The sequence below is a fragment of the Opisthocomus hoazin genome, chromosome 1 (assembly GCF_030867145.1).
Source record: "Opisthocomus hoazin isolate bOpiHoa1 chromosome 1, bOpiHoa1.hap1, whole genome shotgun sequence".
Lineage (NCBI taxonomy): Eukaryota > Metazoa > Chordata > Aves > Opisthocomiformes > Opisthocomidae > Opisthocomus > Opisthocomus hoazin.
Genome location: NC_134414.1, coordinates 65839665 through 65855774, shown reverse-complemented (window position 1 = coordinate 65855774; position 16110 = coordinate 65839665). Strand labels below are relative to the sequence as shown.

Here is a 16110-nt window from a genome sequence, read left to right as displayed (position 1 = left end):
GAGCAAATCCTACCCAGTTCACCGCAGCCCTTCATCCTTTTAGGGGAGGCTAATGTTTCACATAAAACTTCATCGTACGGACTTGGACTTTCAAACAATGGAACAACGAGAAATGAAGTAGAAATATCAAATGAGAAGACAAAAGAAGCAAGAATGAGGACTAAAATGTAATGTAAGAACACAAGCATGACTGGCAGCATTGAGTGCTTTTCTGTCTTAATCCCCAGGAGCTATAAATAAATTCTGCCACCATCCAGAGACAGGTGAGGTGGGGGGGGAGGTCTGAGCCTAACACATTGTTTCTCTCACAAATTAATCAAACATGAGTGCTGCAACCAGTGGATTCCTCCAGACATCGTTTTTGCTGACAAATTCTGTCTTTGGACATGGTCACTTAACTCCGAGCCCAGAAACATGACATACTCGTTCAGAACAAACAATTACTGCACATCAGATTACATAAGGACTGACTGTGCTGTATGATCTCCCATGAGGTTTTACGAGGACTTGCACTGTCTCACGGATGGTTCAATGAGCAACATTACTTTGAGCATAAAACTTTCAAGACAGGCTTAGTGAAGGGAATAAGGACAACAAAACTCATTGAACTGATTTTCCTTCTCTCCGCACCTAGAAATAACCCAAGTAGTTTTCAAAATTTCATTTAAGTTTGAAGGAAGCAACAAGAATGCATGCTATTTTAACAGCTATCTCGCCTCAGTTAGAATGCAAACAGACATCATGTTTTGGCTCAACTCAAAATCTCAAAAAAGAAAACTTGTATCAGGTCCAGTCTTGGTCTTTATGAGTAAATGTGCTAAAATTATTTATTTCATTGTTTAAAATCCCTCCTCTAAGTTCTGGACACAAAATGCATGACAAGTAGGGACAATTTATTATTTTTTATCAAAAATTCATTAGAATATTTACAAAGCTTAGGTCATTACAACCGCACATACAGAGTCTCTCTTTTTTAAGACTTTTTCTTTTTTCTTCCTCTCTTACTCTGTGATTTCTTTCTTCTGCCCTCAAACACAGGTTTGGCAGTCACCATGACTACATTTCCCAGTTCTTCATCCTCACCACTCGAGCTACTGCACCCCTTTTTCTCTTTATGGTCTGCTGTCTCCATTGCAGAGACATGTCCACTCCTTTTGCTCCTGCCTAAAACTCTGCTTTCCGATTCCTCTACTGAGGAGTCACTAGAAGTTTCTGAAAGATGCAAATTCCCCATAAAACCACCTCCATATAAATGTTCTTCTCTGGAATCTGAATGTTTTCTTCTCTTTCCACTTCGGACTTCTGCTGCCACAGCTTGACGGTTTGTGCCACCTGCAGTACTTTGCCCTTTCCTCTCCTCATGCTGTTTAAGTTCAATCTCCATAACAGCAGTAGCCTCCTCAATTTCATCGGCTTCTTCTTTTTCCTTTCTCTTCAGACAAGTCACAGCTCTGCGTAGTCTCTGACTTTTAATGGCTAGTTTTTCATGCTGTGCCAATCTGAAGAACGAATCAATTCGAAGCTGAGTCTACCAAAAATAAAACAGAGAAACACCTTTGGATCATTTGTGATGGGAATTCAGTTGTTAGCTACACTATAAAGCATCCCAAATCAAAGCATGACAAAGGACTAATGAAAGTAATACGTATGCAAATAGATGCGAACAACAGGATGCACTATTATAGTAATAGCTACACTTATGCAACAAGTAACTTTACAGAAACTAAAGAATAAGCAAACTCCACTGAAATTTTATAAACATTGTGCTGCTGCTGATTAGACATACGTTGCTATTTTCAACCCTAACACGGAGAATCTCTGTAGTGCTCTTAAGCATGGCCTTACAAACACATCCTTAGCTTCAAGCTGTTTAGGTAACAATGTTTACCAAGCAAATGATCTAAGTGCACTTTACATTTGTGTATGCTGCTGCAACAAAATATGGTCTTTTGACTCAAGTTCATTGTAACACATGTTGCTACAGTATATCTAAGAGTAGAACTAGTAGTAACCACGCATAACGGGTCTGTGTTACTCAACTACAGCTAGGCTTGCTGTATAGACTAGGGCAGTCTTCTATATTCTCCCTCAAATTGTCTGAGAGAGACAGATGCTTCCAACGGATGTTCCACTCAACCTGAAAGTATGTGGACTTAACTACAGGTTTTGGTACCTTCGGTACCCCCTTTGAGTGACAGAGAAAACACAGAACACTGGTTCAGGACACCTGCCTACCCTGCTTACAGAAAAAGGAGTTAAGAATCTGATCTTAGGTGATCAGTTTCACAACTTACTTTCACAGTACCACAGCATGCACCACTATTCACTTTTTACTAAAGTTGACAGCACACTTCTTTGGAACTTAGAGTAGTATTAACAACGGACACTTGATAACAGTTCAGTCTGCACTCCTCCTCAATGGGTATGGGTGGTACCCAATGGTCAGTCACACTTCACCAAAATCTTACAGGCATTTTTATACATCATTTTTAGAGACAGCATGCTGTCTTTCAAAAGTACTAAACGTGCTTGAGGTTAAGTGTAGTTTCAGCTACATCCAGAACAAACAGCAATTTGGACTTGAGATAGGTGCTTGATGGATAACAAAATTTGAAACCAGCAATTGAAATTTACATATGTAGAGAGCCTCACAGTCCACACAAATCATAAAGAAACAAAGTCTAAAGAAGTTAAATTACTTCTAAAAATGTATACATTAAAAGAATACAGCCCAATACCCATTTCTGAGATACGTATTTTAGATTAAAGCCTTGCTGCTTGTTTCAAAATGCTTCTCCTACAGTTTTCCAGTTACCCTTAAACTATACATTGGTTTTATACTTTACCTGCTGCAAGTTCAGCTGTTTTATCACAGGCAAAAGGATTTCATCTATCTTTGTCCTAGTCCAGCCAAAGTGATCCTGACAGAACGTACAGTAAAGATAAGGAGCTTCACAAAATGGCTATTACTAGTATTTTGTAAACACAGAAAGTGAGAATTCCTCAAATAAACAATGTCTGGAGAACGGTTACTCTACTTCAAAGCTTTTGCCACTACAAAACCAGAGAAAATACTCTAAGTTATTACTGCTGACTTATGTGGATGGTTCCAGTATTACACCATGTATCTTAATCACACTGTTACATTTCTCTTAGTTACAGAACTTCTTCTCTAATATCATAATTTCCAAATGCCCGTCTCAGTGAAGACAGAACTCATTTTGGCTATATGGTACTACTGTAAGACAAAATACCTATAAATAAATAAACCTTATTTTTTTGCACTTGCACACACATGAAGTTTCATTTACTCTTTAAAACACTGTCAGCTGTACATGCATTGTCATCTACTTTTCACCAATTCACTGCAGCTCAAACTGCAACGGATGCAAGAAATGCAGTGACTAACCCAAGGACAAAGCGCAGACTGCATCACCATTTCTGACTCGTCTTTGAAACTTTGTTGTGAAAGACAGTGAACGTACGTCAGGAGCATGCAAACAATCCCACCCTAAGTCTAGAACTATGCACAGCACAACAAACTAGTCAGCCCAGCTACGAGACTCTCTTTGCACACAGAGACGTGAAGCAGCCCCCTCTCTCAGCAGGGCAGAGCAGCCCCGAGTGCCACACATGCATGGCTGCATTCCCTGCCATTCCAGAGCCGGTATCGTTGTGGGGGAGCGCATGCAGACAGTGCTGGGGGCCCCTCACACCAATGAGATGTTAAGAATCTGACACTCCGTTACTGAATCACTGACAAGCCTTATGAACTTCAACCTGAGTACTTGCAGCTAACAAGTCCTGCCACACAGTAAAAGGATATTCTCTGATCTGTTCAACATCAGGCTTCCCCCAGGTGAACGAACCCCTTGTCTCGTCCACCACAGGCTTCAGGTATGCTTCTGCCACTGCTGGATTTGGGAAACCTGAAGCAAGTTGCAGCTCCCGCAGCTTCTTCTTGACTTTGGTATCTTGCGGGTTAGGTCTCAATTTCTTATTCTTCTGAGCCTCATTCCACCACTCACTGAAAAACAGAGGAAAGTATTCATTTGCCTCCATAAAATACAGTTTAGCCGCCACACTAATTTCAACAGCCTTAGTCTCCCTACTTCATTTACTACACAAGATGAGGTAGAGAATTTCCAAATAAAAGTGGCCAAAGGGACACATAATCTGAAAGCAGAAGAGACAAAACACACATAGTCAATACAGCCATCGCAAGCCACAGTAGCAAACATCACCCGGATGCCTCATAAGCTGCCAAACAGCAGCCTCACTTGGGAAGGATATTCCACACATAATGATCATTTTGGGAGGATTTTTGGTACACAAAGAGAAGGAGGGAAAAAAACAAATGAATAACCATCCTTGCCATTGCCAACAGAACTGACTTGGCCCTCTTCAAATCTTTTCTTTCCCACAGCCTACCTGTCTGTCTTTCCAGGTCATCCATTCCTCACTCATCAAGTCATCAAGTCTCTTTTTCTCTATGAGCAAGCTACAGCACCTTCTCACAAACTCAGGAAGAAACAACCTCCACTCCACTAGGGATCCAGCTCTGCAGTGAACTCAGAGGCAGTCGCATAGTTCTACAGCTGTTCTGTCGTCTTCATTAGTCTCACCATAATTGCTGTATCAACATGTCACCTTATTTACTAGCCATTTAAAACACTGATATAATGAAATCGCATATTTTACAGTTAATTTAGTCTCCTTAATGAATGTCATATGTTTTGCTGTATGCTTAAGCAGCAGAAAAATATGTTCACTAACACTCGTATTATGGAAAGACAAAAAAGCAAAATATGACAAAGCATACGCAAATTTTAAGAGAGGTTCCAATCCGTGCCCCGGAAATTCATTTAAAATCTCCATTGCTGTTACAAAACCAACATTTGGGATACCCTCAGTGTAGTCACTTCCAAGCAAGTATGCCAAATTAATTAGCTTGCTTCGATCCAACCCTGTAAAAGAAAGTGCATAAACCAAATAAAGCCATTGCATTCAGCATCTGTTCTCTTACTAATTAAAAACCAATATATTATCTGAAAGACAAAACCCAGAAGGAATACAAAGGCATTAACTCTGTAAAATTACATTTCCTTCAATATCAGAACTTTCTAAATCATATTCTGGAGCAGTGTTAATATGCTACTACTAGCTCAAGCACCAATAGTTGTACTAACCTGGCAAATACAACTGGTCAAAATTAAAACGTTTCAATATAAAGACCATTGGGAAATTCAGGGTTTCTAAAGGCTAAGAGATATTATTTTACATATATTTCTCCAGTTGCTGTCCTTTTCTCATCTAATGCTGACCTGCATTTTATAACTCCCAAATTAGAAATAAAAACATTCCAGTCCTCAGTTTTGAATGCCAGTCCGTAATATCAATGCCTCTGCTATTTGAAAGTGTTCCCAAGGTGGAAGCCATTTGATCTGTGCCCGTGCAGTTAAGAAGCAGACCATAGGAGCCTCTGAAACAGCTAGAAAGAAGAACTCAGCTGGCCACTTCTACTTGGTACACTATAAGATCTGAGGCAACCAGACTGATTTTCAGTGACTAGCCTTAGGAGTTTAGATCTAAAATGTAAGAATAAAAAAATAAAAGAAATCAGTGGAGGAGGGATGTGTGTCTAAGCACACAAATCAAGACCATTGGTATGCCACTCAGGATATCTATCAACTGTCACTGAGGAATGCGACAGGAAGGCCAATAGTAACTATTTTTCCCCAATAAAAAAAATAAAAGATCTGGTCTATTATATTAATAACAGCTAAAAAATCACACACTTGCTTTTACAGAGATCCTTTCAAAGTAAGCTACAGTAGCATACCTAAACAGGTATAAGTAGGGGAAAAAAATATTTCATTCAATTTGCTGGGAGAAGAAACTAAAGACATTTTTTGCCACATAAAAATGATGTGAAATTTTACATGCTGAAGACATTAATGTATTATTTCAAAGTCCGTAGCCTCTCCCAACTTTGAAAATGTCAAAACTGTCTTTTAACAGAGCTCTGCTTAAACAAAGCTTAAGAAAAAGTTAAAACTGGCTCATATTTCCCTTAATGCACTACTTGACACAAATTCAATAGCTCAACATAATTACAAACAATTTGATTAGACTGGTACAAGAGCAATCCGAAAGAAGAAAAAAAAGCTGTATTAACTAAATCAAAAAACTTTAACAGACCATATACCTACACTGGATCCTCTTCTAATATGTGTCAATACATACAAAAGTAAATTCCATTTCCAGAAGACTGTAAGTCTGATGACATCAGAATATAATTTTCCTACCATGCCAGAAAAATCATGCTGATGTTCACCCAGCAAATAGTAGTCTTTAGAGACTCTCCAAAGAACAAGCATTGCAATAACACACACAAAATTCTGTTGGAAATACAACTTCAAAAAGATACATGGCAGCAGTATCTTCTTAAAGACTGCACCTAACAAATCAATACCAGAGGCTTACCTAGCTGGTTTTGAAAATCAATATACTGGTAATATTCCACATATTTGTTTTGACTGAAGAAATTTTTATAAACGTGTCGTGCGCCAAATAACCAGACATCACTATCATCAGTGATTGTCCCAGAGGTCTGATCAGTAAGGTCCAAGATAGCACACTGCGCCTCTGCCTCCATCGGAGCTTCAATATATGGAATGCCAAACAGACGCAGAAGCTCCTGTAGGACAGAGAGAAATCAGTTACTACTTCTTCTGGAACACGAACTTCTATTATACTTCTGCTTGACTCAGAACTGCCAGATGCACACTTGGGAGGTATTTAATATTTCATAGCAGATCTTAATTTCCGCTAAAAAACGCCAAGCATAGTTAAGTGAAGGGGAAAATCCCACTTACTCGTCTCAGGCAGATAGTACCACGTAAGTCAAGCACTACTTGATCACATTTTTAATACACAGTTTGAGAAACTGTTATCTTAATTACACAAGCATACTTAAGCATTGTGCTTTCCATAATCACTACTTTAACACGGAGAAAAGTCCATGCACTACAACTATGTGGGCTCCATGAAACACAGATGCAGGTTAAAAACAAACAAAAAAACACAACCAAACAATAAAAATCCGTCATCACCTCAGCCCAGAAAATACTATGAAAGCATATGAGAAACATTCACATCAAGCAGGGAACCGTGGGCAGACCAGTCATTGTTTGGGTGGTGTTTCAATATACATGTATTTTGATGCATTTTTACACAATTCGCTTTTATGGAATACATTATTTAACCTCAGTTAAATATCCTCTACCTACAATTAAGCAAAATTACTAACAGCTTTTGAGAAAATATTTGACTGGGGTGGAAGGGGGAACACCACATCATCCTATAGCAAATCAAAATGATTCAACAATTACTACCTGGCTTTCCAAGAACATCTGTCCTGTTACAGAAGCAGCAACGCGTTCCTGCTGCTGTTTTCGAGCCTGAAGCATATTCTGCTCAGCAGAAAGGTCATTTTCTAATCCTTCTAGTTCTTCCTGAAAAATAAAACAAGATTTTCATCATTTCAACAATTCAGGTATACTTAGTTAAGCAAAGCACCAAGTCTCCAACTATAATTATTCTAGTCGTATATGCTCCTTTAATTCACACTTGGAAGTTGCCATTGCTTCCCTAATGCAGTAAATTATAAGACCAGAAAGAGGTCTATTCATTAGTGTGCTAAAAGATTAAAGTTTTCCTCTGATTTCAGAGAGATCATGGTTAACCATTGTCATTAATGAAAAATCAGTTCCCGTAGAATTAAATACATATATGAGAAAAGCAATGAAACAGTAAGAAGCTGTCCAACAGTTTTCCTTAAAAACTATCTGTGGACAGAGCCCTTCATTACTAGCACAAAACAAATAACAAGGAGTTACCAAACTGATGTCTTGCCACTCATCTGCTGCATCTTTACCATCATCTTCCCTTTCAACACCCTGATCGTTTGCCAACTGCACGTCATCAGACTCCTTCAGCAAGTCCTGTGTGACAATATCGCATCTGTCTGTCTCAATTTCTGGAAGTGCTGTTTCATCACACGTTTTTTCATCATATTTGGTAGGAAGCTCAGCCTCATTACTGATTTCAGGAGCCACTTCAATAAAGCTTCCTATTGAAAGGAAAATAAAGATTTCAACTTCCTGCTCCTTGTTTGAAGTATTTTTATGCGTTTTTAACTTGGGCAGTCTTTTTTTTTTTTTTTTTGCTATATGCAGTAAATAGGTAGGTGGATTGTGAAATTACAGAAAACAAACGGTTAACCATTTATACACTGCATTGTATACTCAGGTTTCAATGATAAAACATAACACCAAGGGGAAAAACAGATCAGATTTTCTTTCCACCTCCTACATACGTAGGAATAGATGTATTTTAAAGCATTTCTTACTAGGAGAACAGGTTAACTTCAACTGACTGCAAATACAATAAGGTCCTATTTTCTTATCTTTTCACACAATTAAAAAGCACATACCATCAGAATCACTGTCTTCAGACTCTGATATCCCTTCTATTTCCTCTTCAGCGCTTTTTACTTCTGGAAAAAACATAGCATCCTTTTGTACGTCAGACATATCCTCTTCTGTCTGTGAAACTACGTCTTCCGTATTTTCAGAAATTTTCAAGTTTTCCTCATTTTTAGAAAGGTCTGTTGTTTCAGCACAAATCATAGCCCCTATACTAATTTGTACAGGTGAACAGCTTGGCTTCTGCATGCACAAGTTTATATCCCTATCTCCCAAAGAATTTAAGTCAATTTTGGAACCTTTTTCTTCTTTGTCTACATCTTCTTTGCCAACATCTTCTTTGCTATTGCCAATATTGTCAACATAAGAACAATTTTCAGCTCTGGATACACTGGTGTCTTTGTGTGTAATACAATTTTTTTCCAACTCCTGACTCTTCTGTTCAAATTCAGTGTCTTGCATTATCACTCGGTTTGACGAATGAATTGTAGCTGTAGGTATTTTTTTTCCTTCCTTAACTTCAGGATTCTGATCTTCCTCATCTGAGCTACTAAGCAGAAAATCCTTCACTTCCGATCTTGCTGGTCGCACTCCATCAGGTCTAACAGTAACAACTTCCTCCCTTTTATCATCAGCACTCAGAGCTTGCTGAATTGCCTGCACTGTTCTTGGAGACATGCCGCCTTCCTCAGTTACAGAGCGGTCCACGTCCAATTGTCCTGTACCCTCATCCCCTAGTTCTTCTTCTGAACTGCTTTCTGCCATAGCTGCCTGGATAGCAAGCAAAGTCCGAGGAGAGGGTGGTGCTGTCACCACATCGCTGTCTTTCTCTGTCTGCAGCCCATCAGATGCAGCCGGCTTTGCATTAGCAGGAGATTCACTGATTTTATCCAACTTAATAAGTTCAAGCAACTTTGATGAGGGTCCTGCAGTAGTTTCCACGTCTCTAATTGTAGATTCTTTTGCTTGAATACCTGAAAGGTTTTTGTGCGTTGATTATTTTTTTTTGGTTGGTAGAAAACTGCTTTATACTAACATTCCATTTTACATAATGAACATCGTTATTTAAAGGTTAATAAACTGAGTTTCTACACATTTACAGATCAGTTCACTATGCCTAACACTAATGCACATTTCATACACAGTATCAGCTACGTGCACCTGTAAACAATTTGCAGGTTTTTCTTAAAACTGACAGCTGCAGATTGCACACACTGAACAAGAGGTTTCACAAAATTAAGACCTGACATACCTTTTATTAGGATATAGTGAGAAGTATCTTCAGAGACTACCCTCCTAGATTCCACTTCTTTCACAAAGCCACCTTCATTTTCATACTGTGTTTGGATTTCACCCGAGTGCTGTTGATTCATTTCTTTTTGTACATTTTCTATGCATCGATTGAGGTTGCTTTTCTTAAGCAAACCCCTAAGCTGGTACTGGGAAAAGTCATCTGACTCCTTAAAAAAACAAACAAACAAAATACAATCAACCAAGTCAATTTAAATAAAATGCCACTAGCTGCACTTTTTAAGCAAGTTCATTTACCATCCTCTGGAGAGCCTTTTAATAGTTTCCTTTGAGCATAGCCTGGTAACACACAACAATTCTAAAAGGTACCATTAAGTAGTTCTGAATGTTGGCTAAACACAACAAGATCTCAATGATATGAACAACAAAACTTATCTGGCTAAAGGAGCTGGTCCCCATCTTAAAAACAGTGCAGTTAGCATCCACATGTGGATGGTTTTAAGATGACAGTTGTTAGCTTAAACTTGGGCACAAGGTATCATTTGATCTTACATATATTGCACTTCAAAAAAATCCAACTATGCTCTGAAAACATATTGTAGAAGTGGCACTATAGGATTGTGCACCCTCAGCAAGTTTGTAGACGACACCAAGCTGAGTGGTGCAGTTGACACACCAGAAGGATGGGATGCCTTCCAGAGGGACCTGGACAAACTTGAGAAGGGAGCCTGCGTGAACCTCATGAGGTTCAACAAGGCCAAGTGCAGGGTCCTGCACACAGGTCAGGGCAACCCCCGCTATCAGTACAGGCTGGGGGATGAAAGGATTGAGAACAGCCCAGCTGAGAAGGACTTGGGGGGACCGGTGGATGAAAAGCTGGACACGAGTCACCAATGTGTGCTCGCAGCCCAGAAGGCCAACTGTATTCTGGGCTGCATCAAGAGAAGCGTGGCCAGCAGGTCATGGGAGGGGATTTTGCCCCTCTACTCTGCTCTGGTGAGACCCCACCTGGAGTCCTGCGTCCAACTCTGGAGCCCTCAGCACAGGAAAGACATGGACCTGTTGGAGTGGGTCCAGAGGAGGGCCACAAAAGTGATCTGAGGGCTGGAACACCTCTCCTATAAGGAAAGGCTGAGTTGGGGCCGTTCAGCCTGGAGAAGAGAAGGCTCTGGGGAGACCTTATTGCAGCCTTTCAGTACTTAAAGGGGGCTCACAAGAAAGATGGGGACAAAGTTTTTACCAGGGCCTGTTGTGACAGGACAAGGAGTCACGGCTTTAAACTGAGGGAGGTTAGATTTGTATTAGATAAAAGGAAGAAATTCTTTACAACGAGGGTGGTGAAACACTGGCATAGGTTGTCCAGAGAGGTAGTGGAGGCTCCATCCCTGGAAACATTCAAGGCTAGGTTGGACGGGGCTCTGAGCAACCTGGTCTGGTTGAAGATGTTCCTGCTCACTGCAGTGGGGTTGGGCTAGATGACCTCTAAAGGTACCCTCCAACCCAAAGCATTTTATGATTGCCTGATTGTCTCCAAAAGGCTTTAGTAACACATCTGCCTACGTTACAAAAGCCTTTTCCCAGCTGCCAACTCCCCTAACAACCTGAGGGTCTGGAATTCACACTGCGCTCATTCTGCCTGGTTTATCCACATCAGCAGTATGTTCTTGTAATTGACGTCCTGGGCGTAATGCTGATGAGGCATGACAGAGCATGATTTTTTCCATTCTTGCTGAAACAAATTAGCTCTACCAATTTTAGTGGAAATCAAGAGCTAGGATTCTGAATACACACATGGGAAGGATCTGTTAAGGGCCGTTATCTTGTTAGGTTTTTTTCCCCTCAAGATAACATCTCTTATTAAATAGGCCAGAGGGCAAAGCTTTCCAGATGAGCTACTCTTACATAGTCTTCATCTGCATTAATGGCAATAGCTCCACTCTGATGGCTTGTAAACTGTTTTAAGTATTACCTCTGGCATTGCTTCAAATAATGTTCTTTTGCGCTTTGTGAATTCTTTCATATCAGTCAAGATCTCATGTTTTATTTCTGGAGGCAGCTTGTTGAAATCTTCCGATTCAATATCTACAGAATGAGGATTTTCACATAACTCTTCCTACAAAAATGGAAAACAACAAACATGTATTTTATATTACAGCACAGCAAGAAAAATGAAATATTTAGAGAATAATTTCAAACAACAACAAACATATTTGTTGTTACTTCCTATACTGTAAAGAAAAGTTAAGAAAAAAGAGGTAACTACTACCTAATAAAGTACATAATTCTTGACGTACACTATATAAGAAACTTGGTTTTATGCTTTCTTCAAAAAGATGTTTAGTATAAATCACAGAAGCAGGTCCTACAGCCTCAGCTAGTCTGATACTATCATTCCAAAGCGGTTCTCCTTCTGAATGTGAACTACTTCAAAGATAAACAGTATTTCCAAGAGGGTTTTTTGTGGGTGTTTTTTTTTTATTTATACTTTGACAAAAGCAGAGATTATTTTATTATTCATTACGCCTTCTTCTTAGGTTATATATTTCTTTTCTCGTCTTCCCATGAGATCAGCACATCAGAAGGGAACACAGAATTTATCTGTGAAAACTCAAGGACTTAAGTGCTTCAACATCAATTCATATTTGGAGAAGCACAGGAATTTTGTTTCAATATGCTTACACGTGCATACACATGTGCACAAATGCATACATTCCACTTGTATCACTACAAAAAATAATTTGTTCTCCATGTCTCCAGAGAAGGGGGGAAAAAAAACCCCAACAAAACATTAAGCAATTCCTATTCTGCTGTACTCTAGTGGAGAAAATTACACTTACATTTCCTCATTAGTAGGCATTCATAGAGTACTTAAAATTAACTTGTTTGCTTGGTAAGTAATGCTATAGTAAGACCTATACCTCCCAAACAGGGTGGCTTTTTTAACCTCTTTGTTGTTTTTTTAAGTATAGCACATTAATGATGGGATTGTTCACAGTAACAGGCCAATTAGGATGCACTTACCTGCAACATCTTTTTTTGGCTCATTCTCACTTCCCATTCTTTTTCATCTTCCTCCTCGGAGCTAAAAATCACAAACAGAAAAAAAGATGTAGATATTTACTGAGGAAAATAAAATTCCTATTTTAAGCAAAAGGACATTAGTCACCCCTTCACTGATAAGTACAAAAATTCACACACAACAAAGTACACACATACATATGCATATACATACAAACACACACGTGTATATTCACACAAGTCAAAAAGATCCGAACAGAAAGCAAGCAGGCAGACTTATCGCAGTTAAAACCAGACTGAGACAACTGTTGCTGCTTAAACCATTACCCAATTCTTCTTTGGTCAGCATTTAAAGTAAATAAAAGTACACAGAAGATGTGCAAAGAGTAATCTAACTGACAGCTCCACATTCGCACTTAGTGTTATTTAAGAAGATGTCACAAGTTTGACAAGTAAATACAAAGCCTACTTCTGCCGAACACATCTACACTACTAAATGAGGGGACGCAAAACGGAATCAGGCTGCCACACATCAGCCACCCCAGCTTGGACAATCAGTTTCATTTAGCCGTATAGATATGGCCACAGAGACTGAGGTAGTATTTTCATCCTTAAATGTAAACCCAGTGTAGAAATTTAATCCGTGAGTTGCAAGCTGCTTCTGTAACTTTTTCACTCTCCAAAGAGACACTGAAATAAAATACAAATTAAAGAAATATACTTCATATATTATAGGGTCTCATGTGTCAAAGGCCTTTCATCAGTGTCAAAAAATGTGTTTTATAGTTTTATCTGAGTTTATTATAGCCATTTAAGCTATTTTTCTTGATTCTACCTACCTGTTCTTCTCTTCGTCCTGTAAAGAAGGCAACACATACATATCATCAATTTCTTCTCTTCGAACTTGTGTAATACTGGGCAAAGCTTCATTGCTTAGGGAAACAAAAAAAACCCAATCACACAACAGTGATTAATAGCTACATAAAAACTTACCTGCCACTTCTAAACAATGGAAAATTATTTTTGTTCTTGCCTTTTGCCTGTAAGAGCAGTTTTGATAACTTGTCTCTTCAAAAATGTTTTCAAGAGCTTCTCTGTAGTTCTCCTGGAATCACTGGCTGCAACTTCCTTTCTATGCCTTCGCTTAGCCTGTGAAGAGAAGATTAACACCAGCTACATTTTTCTGGATGCTGAAGATACACAGCCAGTGAATACTTGTTGCAAATCTGTACATCGAGTCTACAAGCAGCTCCCAACTCCTCCTACATCAATGGGGACATAGCCTTCAGGTCCTCTAAATCTCTCTCTGACGGCTCCCTCCATGGGACTCTGGAACAGTTTTCAGTTCTGGGTACAAATGCTTGCAAGAGTTACGTTCAGGTCCATTCTGGAGCAGGACTCAGGCTTACACGGTCACCTACCTCTCTGCAATCTGGTTTCTATGCAAATCAACACCGAGTATTTCAAAAGGGAGCTGCATGCTCCAACAGCTAACCAAGACTGGGATTGCAAAGAACACCTGCACAGCACTGCACTTCAAGCCCTTCATCCTCATGGCTCAGAATCATAAGCAGAATAAGAAGGAAATCAAAAAGGACTAACTGGCATCAGCAGACAGACACCCTGTTTTGCACTGCAATGACTCAGCAAAGGTTCTTACCAAGGTTTGTCTCTTCAGAAGCGGTGCCTCTCCATCAAAAACAAAGACCGGCCGAATTCGGAAAAACAGCAACTTGCAGAGTCGATGAAACAGAGTGAGGAGGTGAGCATTTTGTATTGAATTACCACCACGATCTCTGGCTCCTTTTATTGCTTGGTTCAACCAAATACTGATATCTTAAAGCATCATTAAGAGGAAAAAAACATGCCAGCCTACACACATACCATATTAATAGTTTCTTTAAAGTGTACGTATGTGACCGAGTGGCTTTTGCCCACTGTCCCAGGCTCGACTTATCAAAGCCAAGGTTATCCAAATACTTGTGAGCTTCCAAGAATAAATTCTTGCCCCTGCCACCCTGGACAAAAAAGCAGGGTTGAAACAAGTGTGCAGCAAGCAGTAACCCGCCCGGTTCTTTTTACGAATAAAAGAAGGGTAACTTCTTTCCACAGCTTTTCAGCATTTAACCAAGTATGCATGATAGGGAAGTTGACATAAAAATATTTAAACTTTTTCATCTTATGGCCCTATTGAGAACAGCGGATTTATTTACAAAGCACAAAATCCTGTAGCCCTACACTTGTGTAAGGAACCTATTTTAAAAGTCCTTTTTTTAAAATACTAAAAAAATAGAGAGCTTAGTATTCTACATATTATAAAGCATAAAATCTACTTATCTAAACGCTGTCATGACTTAAAAAGGGGGGGGGGGGGGGGGGAAGCGCTAATCACTTTGAAATAAGAGGAATAGTTAACAGAATCTCCCTCGCGGATTTAGTTCCCCCGCTTTACTTTCCAAGGATACCAACGGCGAGGATTTTTCCTTCCAGCGTCTCCGGGTTGATGGGTCTCCCCGCGCACTCGAGCAGCTTCCACAGCCCCTGAACTCCCATCGCCCTCTCTCAGCTGCCCCGGGAGAGCGGGATCCGAGAGGGACGGGGGAAGAAGGAACGATCAGGCGGCCACTCGTGCTTTCCAACAGGAGCGACGAGGCGGGCTGGGGAGGGAAGGGGAGGGGAGGGCTCCCCGCCGCCCCGGCAGCCGTTCGGGCCGGTTCCGCGCGACTCCCTCAGCCTGTGGTACCTCAAAAACACAACAAAATCCGGTGGAGCGCGGCGTTCCAGCGGCCCTCCGGCCGGCCGGCCATCAGGCGGCTCCGCAGAGACCGCCACGGCCCCAGGCACCCCCCCCACCCCCGTCCCGGGGACACGCCGAGGCGGCGACCGGGCCCGGCCCGAGGGAAGGCGAAGGGAAGGCCGCCAGGCCGCGGCGAGGCGGGGCGAGGGAAGGCGGGGGGCCGCCGTAGGGCTCACCTGCGGAGCGGCGGGGGCAAGGGGCACCGGTACCGGGCACCGGAACCGTCCGCGCAGCCCCTCTGCCGCCCCGCGGGCGCATGCGCCTGCCTGGCGCTGCCCCGCTGCCCGCCGGGAGGCGCGGTTGGCGGGGCGGGGCCGAGCGCCGTGGCGGGGCCGGGCCGTGCGGCGGCCTGGCGGGGAGCCGCTTCGCAGGCGGCCTGCGGGACGCCCCTCGGCCGCCCCGGCATCGCCCCCCGCGGCTCTGGCTGCCGTGGGCGTGCGGCCCCCACCGCCTCCTCCCGACACCTGGGAGTCCCTCGGGGAGCTCCTGGCACCCCGCCCCGGGGCCGGCACCGCCTTCTGCTGACGCTGGGAGCTCCGGCCCCTCCGCGTCCCT

At 41.4% G+C, this 16110-nt stretch overlaps 1 protein-coding gene across 3 annotated transcripts; it reads right to left on the bottom strand.

The window, feature by feature from the left end:
- Positions 1 to 226: 226 nt before the first annotated feature.
- Positions 227 to 15814, bottom strand: ERCC5 (ERCC excision repair 5, endonuclease). 3 transcript variants are annotated; one of them, XM_075424430.1, is made up of 16 exons: positions 15732 to 15814; positions 15224 to 15501; positions 14419 to 14594; positions 13792 to 13907; positions 13598 to 13690; positions 12762 to 12822; positions 11710 to 11853; positions 9742 to 9949; positions 8498 to 9463; positions 7902 to 8134; positions 7398 to 7517; positions 6487 to 6700; positions 4823 to 4967; positions 3827 to 4027; positions 2847 to 2931; positions 227 to 1528 (listed from the first exon to the last, which is right to left on the bottom strand). In XM_075424430.1, the coding sequence occupies exons 2-16, from the start codon at positions 15309 to 15311 to the stop codon at positions 974 to 976; spliced, it is 3405 nt and encodes a 1134-aa protein (XP_075280545.1). In that variant the 5' UTR covers positions 15312 to 15501; positions 15732 to 15814; the 3' UTR covers positions 227 to 973. The 3 variants fall into 3 exon arrangements, with proteins under 3 accessions (XP_075280545.1, XP_075280561.1, XP_075280554.1); XM_075424446.1 differs by having other exon boundaries at positions 15224 to 15324; positions 15732 to 15797; XM_075424439.1 differs by having other exon boundaries at positions 15224 to 15492; positions 15732 to 15796.
- Between the last annotated feature and the right edge of the window lie 296 nt (positions 15815 to 16110).

Excerpts from the sequence above, each read along its gene's own strand:
- ERCC5 (XM_075424430.1), bottom strand. The coding sequence starts at position 15,311 with ATGGGAGTTCAGGGGCTGTGGAAGCTGCTCGAGTGCGCGGGGAGACCC. Across the intron at positions 11,854-12,761 it reads GCCAAAAAAAGATGTTGCAG|GAAGAGTTATGTGAAAATCC; the intron begins GTAAGTGCATCC and ends CCATTTTTGTAG. Across the intron at positions 9,950-11,709 it reads TATTTGAAGCAATGCCAGAG|GAGTCAGATGACTTTTCCCA; the intron begins GTAATACTTAAA and ends TGTTTTTTTAAG.